General features: G+C 32.2%; 1 protein-coding gene across 2 annotated transcripts in view; it reads right to left on the bottom strand.

Moving 5' to 3' along the window:
- Positions 1-5,968: 5,968 nt before the first annotated feature.
- Positions 5,969-10,750, bottom strand: part of TUBGCP3 (tubulin gamma complex associated protein 3) — a 175,444-nt gene continuing 170,662 nt past the window's right edge. For both annotated transcript variants that reach the window (XM_037799980.1, XM_037799981.1), the window contains exons 21-22: positions 9,726-9,842; positions 5,969-7,105 (exon numbers count right to left, since the gene is read on the bottom strand). In XM_037799980.1, the coding sequence (XP_037655908.1) occupies positions 6,947-7,105; positions 9,726-9,842 (276 nt within the window). In that variant the 3' untranslated portion in view covers positions 5,969-6,946. The remainder of the gene's footprint in view (positions 7,106-9,725; positions 9,843-10,750) is intronic.

The raw sequence follows: 10,750 nt of genomic DNA, 5'->3' as shown, positions 1-10,750 counted from the left end.
ACAGACCCAAATGTACAAACAAAATGTATAAAAATTCTAGAATAAAATATATGATAAAAATCTTTTTGATCTTAGGTTAGGCCAAGATTTCTTAGATACACCAAAATCATGATCCATAAGAGAAAAAAACTGATGAATTAGACTTCAAAATTAAGAACATCTGCTAAAAGCACAAAAACACAAGCCACATCTTGGAGAAATGGCTCAATCTAGTACTGTGGAAGGAGTATACAAGATGAGCCTGAAATATCTGGTAATGCCAGAAAGTAAGAAAGTACTCAAAATGAAAAACAACAACAACAAAAAAACACTACAATAGTAGGGGCATATCAAAGGGACAGAGGAATCAACTGAAAAAGTTCCCAACAACCAAAGCTGGAAAAATTAAAGCAACAAAATAGAGTAGGATTGGGTTATAACCCAAATTATAAAATAAATATTCATGAGCCCATGCTGATACAAATGACTGAATAAATAATTATATGGGGAAGAGAATATCACATGCCTAAGAATTTCAAATACTTTATGTAGATACTCTACCCTCGAGGAGGTGGATCATAATTCCCTATCAATTAAGTGTGGGCTGCAAATAGCGACTTCTTCCAAAAAGCACACTATTAAAGCAGGGGAGAGAGGGGGGTTAAGAAACTTTCCAGTGGAGGAAACACTACCTCAGTCAAGTGATCAAGATTAACATCAAAAGTGATAAATCATGCTGAGAGTATGTATCCTTGATATGATGTAATAATGACACTTTACCCTTGAAGTCTTCCTCCACAAAACTTAAAACTATAGTCTAGTGAGGAAAACACCATACAAACCCAACTGAGGGACATTCTGTAACATACCTGATATTAATCTTCAAAACTGTCAAGGTCGTCAAAGAAGTCTGAGTCATGACAACTAAATGGAATGTGGTTTCCTGGATAAGATCGGGAACAGAAAGAGGACATTAGGTAAAAACTAGGAAATCTGGATAAAGTATGGACTTTGGTTAATAATCATGTATCAACATTGGTTCATTAATTGTAACAAATGTACCATTCAATGTCAGATGTTAATAATAAAGAATACTTCATGTAAGATATGTGTGAACTCTCTACTGTCTTTGCAATAATTCAGCAAATCTACAACTATTCTAAAATAAAGCTTATTTTAAAAAAAAATATGAATTCAAGATCTAAAGCAGCATTATACAACAGAAAAATAACTTGAGCCACATGTGTAACTTGTAATTTTCTAGTAGCCACATTAAAAGATTAAAAAAAAAGGTGAAATTAATTTTAATATATTTTATTTAAGCAAATGTGTATACCAAATATGGTCACTTTAATGTTATCAGCATGAAAAAAATTCAGACTAGCCACATTTCAAGGGCTTCATGGCCACATAATAGATGGTGTAACTCTAAATAAATAGCTATGATCTAACATTGACAATAAAAAGTATCTTTACTGCAATCACGGCAATGACTCTGTGTTAACTGTAGGCTAATATATAGATATTGCTTTCCTCTGAAGAGTTTCATTTTGTGGTTAAAATAACAACAAAAAAGGTAGTAACAGCTTTGCTCTAGTTCTCTACACACGGTGGTGTTTGTTGCCCACCCTTACCGTTGTTTTTTTCCCCCTAAACTTTACCAAGTCATTTTGTCCACACCACTGGCTTAAATAAAAACCCATATGCTTATGAGCACAGAATGTAGTAGATGCTTAATTAATAATAATAAAGACAAGCCACACACTGAGAGAAAATATTTGCAAGTCATCTATCTAAAAAAGACATATCTAGATATAAAAAAACTCTCAAAATTCAATAAAAGAAAACAACCTAAGGAAAAAATGGGCAAAATATTTTAAATTATTGTTTCACGGCCAATAAGCAAATGAAAAGCTGCTCAATACCATTAAACATTAGGGAAATACAAATTAAAACCACAGTGCAATACCAGTAGCCACAATCCAGAGTATCTAAAATTAAGGTGGTTCACTGTTGACAAGGATATGGCACAAATGGAACTCTCATACACTGCTGCTGAGAATGTAAAATGATATATTCATTTTGGCAGTCTCTGAAAAAGTTAAATGTATACCTACCATGTGATCTAGCCATTCTACTCTTAGATATTTACCCAAGAGAAATGATGCATTTGTTTATCTATACAAAGACTTGTACACACATGTTCAAAGTAGTTTTATTTAAAATAGTAAAAAACGCAAATAGCCATCAACAGGTGAACAGATAAATTGTGATATATCCATACAAGGTACTACTCATCCATAAAGCAGAATGAATTCTCAATACTCAATACAGGCAACAAGGAAGAATCTCAAAAAAAAAAAAAAAAAAAAAAAAAAAGTACATTCTCTGTAATTCTATTTATATAAAATTCTAGAAAATGGAAATTAATTTATTATGAGATAGATCAGTGACCTGAAGATGGCAGACAGAGAGGGGTGACAAAGGAAATTTTCCAGGTTAATGGACACATTCGTTACCTTGATTGTGGTGTTGTTTTACAGAGTGCATACAATTGTCAAAACCTAAATTGTAGACTTTATTCAAATATACTGTACTGTTTATCAATTATACCTCAAAAAACCTGTTTTAAAAATTACTAATCAGGCTGCTACTGAGCATCTTTATTTTTTATATGTTTTCAAATGTTCTTTTCCGAATTGCCCACTGGTAAATTTGGAATTATTTGTAGATTTTATATTAAGAGCCTGTGGTAATTAAGAATACAGACTTTGTTATACATGTTACAATACATATTCTCAGCCTGTCATTTGTCTTAACTATTTTAATGCTGCCTTTTACTATGTAATAGTTTTCTGTTTTGTGTAGTCCAATGTTACTTTTCCTTTACGGTGTTTGTCCTTGGTTTCGTGTGAAGAAAAGTATTATGAACTCTGAATTATAAAAAATATTTCCTCATTTTTAATAGTAATTGTAATGCCTCTGTTCTTAATATTTAAAATATTCAACCCAACTAAATTTTTCTTCTGTGATATTAAGGATCTTAAAATTTTTTCTAAATGATTTTCCCCAAGTCATCTACCCCAAAGCATTTGTTGAACAATCAGACATGTCACATATACCTGAAGTGAACTTTCACCATATACTAAAGACCATAAGTATAGGCATTTTTGGATACTTCATTCCATTCCACTACTGTTTCTATCTATTCCTGTGGCATACTTTATACACTGTTGCTTTATAATATTTTTGATAGTTTGATAAATTTCCTTTTTTTTAAATTCTTCTTCAAAAACAAAAACTGAAAGGAAAAAAAGGCTAAACTCCTGAAAAATTTGAAATTGTAATTATATCCAAAATCAAAGAGAAAATAACAGAAATTCCATACTAGTTAGAAACTAACAACATTGTGCTATATAAAAAAACCTGTGATGTAACTAAAGTTTATGCTGGGGCTAATTCATAGTCTGAACTTTTATTTAAAAAACAAGAAAATAAGTTTTATAAGCATTCAAGAGATAATGAACCAAAAGAGAAGGTATTAAATATAAAAAGTTTATATAAACCTTTTTAAGAAAGTACATATACTTGAATGATAAATAAAAGAAAGAGATAATATTTGAAAGGATCTAAATTATAAACAAACTTCAGTAAATGTGACAAGTAAAAAAAAAGAGAAAACAAAAATACGTGAACGTAGGAATAAAAGGATTATAATTCAAATATGAATATTTTTAAAGTATAATGATGTTTAAAATTAATGCCAACAAATCTGAACCTCAATGAAAATGCATGATTTTCTAGAAATAGAAATTACTAAAAATTAACTCATAACTAGAAAATCCAAATAGTCTAATAACCATAGTAGGAAATGAAAATGTTGTTTACAATCAACCCACTAAAAAGGTGTCAAGAAGTTCTTATGTTATTAAAACCGGGGTGGGCCATTAGGATAAATAATAAATAGCTCAAGACAGTGATAGTTCTGACAAATGGCAAAAAAAAAAAAAAAAGCTCTAAGAATTGACATCTGTGAACTAATTTGATCTGTCACTCTTCCTTTCTTTTCCACCAAGTCAGATTTCAACAGATCCTTGCAATCTAGCTCCAACTTCACCAATTCCAGAATTAACCCATTTACCATTCACGTATTTAATTGCATTCATTTGATCATTACTTTCATAAAACATATAATTGCTATTTCTGAATTCTTAACTTCTATTTAGTGTTTTATTGCCCACCCCCTGAATATCTATTTAAATACATAAAACACTTATTGGAGGAGGTTATGTTTTTACCACTAACATAGGGCCAACTATCTCACTTCTCAGTTGTACAGATATTATGAAAAACAGGAGGTAGGAGGAGGCTTTTATAACTAACATATTCAAATCAAACATTAATAACCAGAAGCAACCCCAGTGTTTACCTTAGACCCCAAATTGAATTAATACCTGCAGATATCAAACACAATGGTAGTGGCACATAGTTAGTTTCTGGTAATATTAATCTGTTGCCATTTATAATTTGTAACTTGTAACTCAGTTTGAGTATGAGGATTGTTACTCACTAAAAGTGCTCTTTTCCTAATAAATGGGTCTTCTCAAGTTTGCTGTGCTCTTATGTCCAATTTTTCTTTAAGTCTGCAGGAAAATTTTCTCCTTACAGACTGGGGATTCATTGACACCATGAATTCTGTTAGTTACAAGGCCAGCAAGGTAGAAAAGGCAAGGACATTCCCCTCTTCAGTTGGGCTCAACAGCCCTGAATCCAACAGGAAACAAGGGAGGCAAGTCCTCCCAATAAAACTACAAATACAACCAGAGGATAACTTTTACCTTCAGTCAGAATAACTAAAACTTCCTGGGTGGAAGAGGCATATTCAATTGCAGAAAAGTAGGCACCATTTACTGTGAGCCAGACCCTGTGCATACAATACTTCTAATCTTTTCAACAACCCTGCAAGATAGCGATGATTATCATTTACTAGATGAAGAAGTAACACTCCCAGGGATATTCCCAAGGTGCTCTGCCTCCAAAGATTGTTTCAAGCTCTCTGCCTCACCTTTTATCTCAACAACCCCTACTCTGAGTCATCAATGCTTTTGCTGATTCTGGTTTTTGAGACAATGGCTGCAACTTCCTAACAAACCTGACTTCCTATTAACAGTGATGTCTCCAGTGGGTGTGAAATTAATTCCTCCAAGGCCTTACCTACCTATCACTACAATCCATGCTCTCCTGATTATTTGTGATCATGACAACTTGATCTTTCTGAGCCACAATTCTGTTCTAGTAAGATCTGCAACTTAGCTCCCTGCCAGGGCTTTCATATTTGGGGTACTGAGCAAGACATATTTTCAGAAGCCTCATCCTTATTAATCTGCACATCAAATCTAATTACTTGGAGGTACTAATCCCAAATAATAGTTTTAATCTCTAAATCTATCGTAGCATATTTTAGAGTGAATATGCTGAATATTAATCCCTAGAGAAATTCTTTGAATAAAATAAAATAAAAGAGGTTCCATGGTCAAATCAAAGGTTAATTTTTCTTGGAAATTACACAATACACCATAATTTCTGGGAAGTCTTGAAGTAGACAAACCTGCTTCAAATTTCTGATTTTATGAATTTTTAAACTAAAATTAAATTAAATTTGTATCCTAAAAATTCCTTTCACTGTGAATTAATTTCTGCATAGCTAAGAATCCTGATTTCCCCTTTTATTTTAAAGGGGCTCTACACCTAAAATAAATCAGACATAGATATTAAGTCACTAAAGATATATTTTACAGGCATTGAGTGGTGATATTCCCTTTGGTTCTATACTCAAAATTGCACACAAGATCTAATTCTCTGGTTTCATTGATTATCAACTAATTCATATACTGTAGCACATTAAATCAAACTCTATCAACTCCAACTCCTAAAACCTGACAAGTGAATCCTACTCCTTCATAGACTAGTCAAGAAATAACTGATACAGTTGAAAGATAATTGCTTTTAATTTTCTCAGTTTTCACTTGTGGAACATAATAAAGGCAGATTTATATGACTTGATATGACATTTTTACAAAAAACAGTACCCCCCAACATGTGGTCAGAAGTATATAAATATTTACAATGAAAAAATAGGCAAGGAAAAAGGAAATCTTCATTATCCAAGTCAATTTCTTTCCAATGCTTCTCAGAATTTTGAAAATAAAATACTTCATTAAGTTTTCTAGTCATTCATATTTACACATTACTACAGCTGACAGTTTCAAGAAATTTAGTTATCACTTTTTAAGGATGTTTATGTTCCATATCACTATTTTAGAACTTCTCTAAAATATTAAATTAAATACAAAAATGTAAACTTTGAACGAAGAGAAAAAAAGAATTAACATGTAAAGATAATTCATCGAGGCTCAAAAGTTCTCACAGAGGTTAATACTTTAGAACACACACAAAACTAAAATAAAATACTCTACATTTTCTTGGTAGGGACATTGTTTTTCAATTTAATTTGACTATATTAACAAAAATGGCCTTTAAAGAGGATGTTTAAAAAATAGTAATGACATTACCATTTTACCTGATGAATACCCAATCACCCTATTATTTTCAAAAAGAAATTGTGATTGTTTAAAAAGTGACAAATATAAATTATATTATGGAGAGCTTAAGAAGCCTCAACAAAGTGTGGTATCCTTTAAATATGAAGACTTTAAACAATAAATCTGAATAGTGCAAACCAACCTATTTAACTTGGGGATATTACAAATATATTCAACTCCAAGGTATAAAAACACGACCTTTAATTCTACCATAACACCTTGCCATCAAAACACCTGAAGTATTGGTGACAGAAATGGTAGTCACTGCACAGCATGTCATTTGGCTTTAGAATTTAAATGTAAATTTTTCTGTTTAATTAATGCAATTAATATCTTTTGTAGTTCTTGTGGTGAAACAAAATGCTTCATGTGTGGGAACTGCGTCGCCCTCTGGTGCCCAGAGACACTCGGAGTCTTGGCTCTCTGGCTTTATAATGTTCATTAAAGTCCAATCTAAAGCTAAGAAACCGGAGACTTTCGTCAGAGCTGGTTGTCAGTAACACCAAAAATTGCTGCACAATGCCCTAAAAAGAAACATAAATAATAAAATATTAATATCAGATTAATCAGAAAATAAGCTCTCCACAAAATGTATCCTCCCAATTTTAACCCCCTTTGGGGTTATTTTTCCTTCCAAATCAACCAGCATTTAATAAATCCACACAATGGCAGATACACTAAGTAATGAAAATTATTCCATAATCCTGGAGCTTGCCAACCAATGGAAGCCCATATTAGTAGGAGAGACTCATTTTTATAACTAAAAATTAGCAATGAATATATTTTATTTAAAAGCAATTAATCAAGAGTTTTTTTCCCTTTTTGCCCTTAAGTTCTACAAGAATAGCCAAAACAGCAAAGTAACTAAAGCCAAAACATACTATGCTTTTTATTTTGAATATAAACTCGTGTTACATTTTGATCTCACATAATTTATGAAAGAGTATTTAATTATAAAGTCATAATTAGAGAACAAATTTAGAACATAAAAAATGTATACATGTTCTAAACCATTACCTTAAGCTTCCAATGCCTTTGTGAATTTAAGGCTCAAGTTACCTTCTTAAAGGGGATGGGTAGAAAGTGTTACTATATCATCTCATTCTCAAGAGACCTTTGTGCCAATAATGTGATATGACAGAAGTTTATTCAAACTTTCATATGACAAAATTACTGAATGCCTCTATTTAGGGTTGAAAGTCATTTAATAAGTATAAACTGCATCCCTGTCAAAATACACAGCTTGGTGCATTGCTAACAGACATTTATCTATCCAACATTTCTCTATCCAAGGTAACTGTTGTTAGTCTCCGTATTTCCTAGTTTTAATTTGCAGAAAAATAAGCTATGAAGCACCATATACTTATAAATACTTTGCAAACTCCCTAACAGCTGTGTAATTCCTTCTCCTTGCTTCTGGTAAGAAAAATGAATGCCAGAGCTTACCAGTAGATTTGGGGGGATTACCTGGAGAATTAGTATGTGTGCAGGCTCATACATGTACAAAGTAATTCTACTTTTTAGCAAATGAATAAATGTGTATGTGTATGAATATCACTGTGTGTTTCTGGAGATAGGAGAAGAAAAACATTTTGTTACTAAGGAATTATATTACTAAACAGTGGCTTCCTTCTGAGTGATGAATTTGAAATATAATATGATAATATGTGAAACTCTTACAAGTAAATCTGAAAAACATTTCTTTTCCACAGGTTAGGGACTCTGGTTGTTTGCTCTTAAGCAATAAATGACAAATAGCTGTTAATACACCACTGTTTCAAACACTTCTACAGAAGAACAGAAAAGAACTTTTTCTGTTAAGGAAAAGAAATTTGAATGATAATAATTTACAAAGAAGATAAAGATAAGATTGAAAAAAATTGGGATGATACAGATTAAGATTACTTTTTAGAAAAGTATTACCTGCACCAGAGAAATGTGTAATCATAAACAAGAACGTCATTGTCTCTTTTAGAAATGAAGCATATGGACAAAATTTTAAAAATAGTACTCCAGCTGTATATATTATTTTAATTAATAGTATAGAACTCACCATTAGGTATCCATTTTTAAAGAAATATAAATATATACTATATTTACAATATGGGGTCATAAAGGTACTTCATACTAAAACAGCTGTGTAATAAAGAGATAATTTCACATGAACATAAACCAGTCATTACCACCATTTAGAAAATACTGCATTAATTATGTCTAATTATTTCCTGTGTGGACCCCAGGAAAGCAAACTAGATGCCTATGGAACAGGGTGGGGGCATTTCATTTTAAATTTTTTAACCATATGAATATGACCAGCACACAAACACACACAATTTTTTTAAAGGATTTCAGCATCAATGCTTGATTTGTATTTCTAATTAGTTATCAGCAATTTAGTGGAAAAACTCTTCATAAATCTTTTCATCTATATTTCCATCACTAAAATCACATTGAGAAACAGATAAAATCAAGAAACCAGACCAAGAAAATGGAAATAAAAAGCAAAGCATGTGTACTGTGTAGGTGAGCTTCTCTTTTCAAAAACTTTAGATCTGCTCATCCTGTGCTAAAACCAACAGACTCGTTTTTGTTTTTCAGATTTTCAGAAATGTCAGTAGCCTACTGGCTCCCTGAAACAAGTAGTTCATCTCCACTTGTGATCCTGAATAGTAGTCCCTTTAGACTTCCATCTGGTATATCTGCAGTACAGTTCTGTCTCATCTCAAGGGACATAAAATGAAATCTGAAGGGCTTCAAACATGTGCCAAGGTCCTCCTAAAGCCACTCCACCCACCAACATCAGAGGAGGGAGCTGAGCCTAGAATAAAAATTAGAACAATCTCTAGGTCAATGGTTCTCAATACTGGTTGCATATCAGCACTGCCTGGAAGTTTTCAAAACACCTGATTCCCAGGCTACAATGAAGACAAATTACATCAGAATCTCTGAGGAAAGGTCACAGGCTCCCCAGGTGATTCCAGTGTGTAGCCAAGATTGAGAACCACTGTGAGTACTATTCACATCTATATAAATAAGTGTGAAATTTACTGAAATGATTCATTTTTAATCACTTTGAACGCTACTGTCAATTACAAAAAATGACAAATGTGACTTTGATAGGCATTCTATTCATTTATCATGCACCTGGTAGAAATGTGTCAATATTCGCAACTGTGAACACATTTTTGGTATCGATTCTTGAAATTCTTGAATCCTCTTGTTCTCTTCAGCTTCCTCTGCTGCTGTCACTCCCCACTGGCCCTAAAGAATCAAAGTACCAAATTTTAATTAAAATCATGATGAAAGAAACTGTTAATAGAGTGGGACTGAGAATTAGGTACATTGGGAGCAGGAAGACGTATGCTTTTTACACCCTTCTGTACTGTTAAAAACTTCACATGAAAATTTTGTGATGAAGCCAAATTGTTCTCCAACACAGAACTGCCTTACTCTTTTAAATAACTAATTATAGTATTACATTGTATAAGGTATAGTAATTTAGTTAATTCATCACAAGCTAACTAGTCTTTTGCTATTACAATGTTGTAATAAACATTTTAGCTTTTGTCATTTTGTATAATTTTACATGTAAATAGAATACATAAGAAGTGAAACCCCACCATTCAAAGTACTGGCACCTCTTAAATCTTGCTTTAATTCTTGACTTTAAGGGGAATGTTTCTTACTATGTCCCACTAAGCATGATGTATTTTTGTATTGGAGGTATATTCACCTATTTCTTAAAAATTGTTTTCAATCATTGGTGAATTTGACCAAATGCCTTTTCAGCATAGTTAGAAATTACCACAGGATTCTTTTCTTTTGATCAATTAACACTGAATTACATTACTAGATTTCCCGAACCCTTGCATTCCTGAAATAAACCCTAGTATCAGTGAATTATTCTGCTAGATATTTTTCACAAATATTTATGTAAGATTTGTCTATCAATATTTTAGATTTGTTCTCTCTTTTTCAGATTAGGCATCAACTTCATAATGCCTTGTAAACAGAATTTGGCAACTTTTTTTTCTCCCTCTATGACTCTGGAATAGTTTACAGAGCACTAGTGAATCATTGCTGCTTGGTTGAATTTCTTGGTAAAACTGTCTTATCTGGTACTTTTTAGGTGGCAGAGCTCTTTAGCAACTTTGTTTCTTAAGAAGTTG

The sequence above is a fragment of the Choloepus didactylus genome, chromosome 12, assembly GCF_015220235.1.
Source record: "Choloepus didactylus isolate mChoDid1 chromosome 12, mChoDid1.pri, whole genome shotgun sequence".
In the NCBI taxonomy this organism is placed as follows: Eukaryota; Metazoa; Chordata; class Mammalia; order Pilosa; family Megalonychidae; genus Choloepus; species Choloepus didactylus.
Note: the sequence above shows the minus strand (reverse complement) of the source record. Positions and strands in the feature narration are given on the sequence as shown.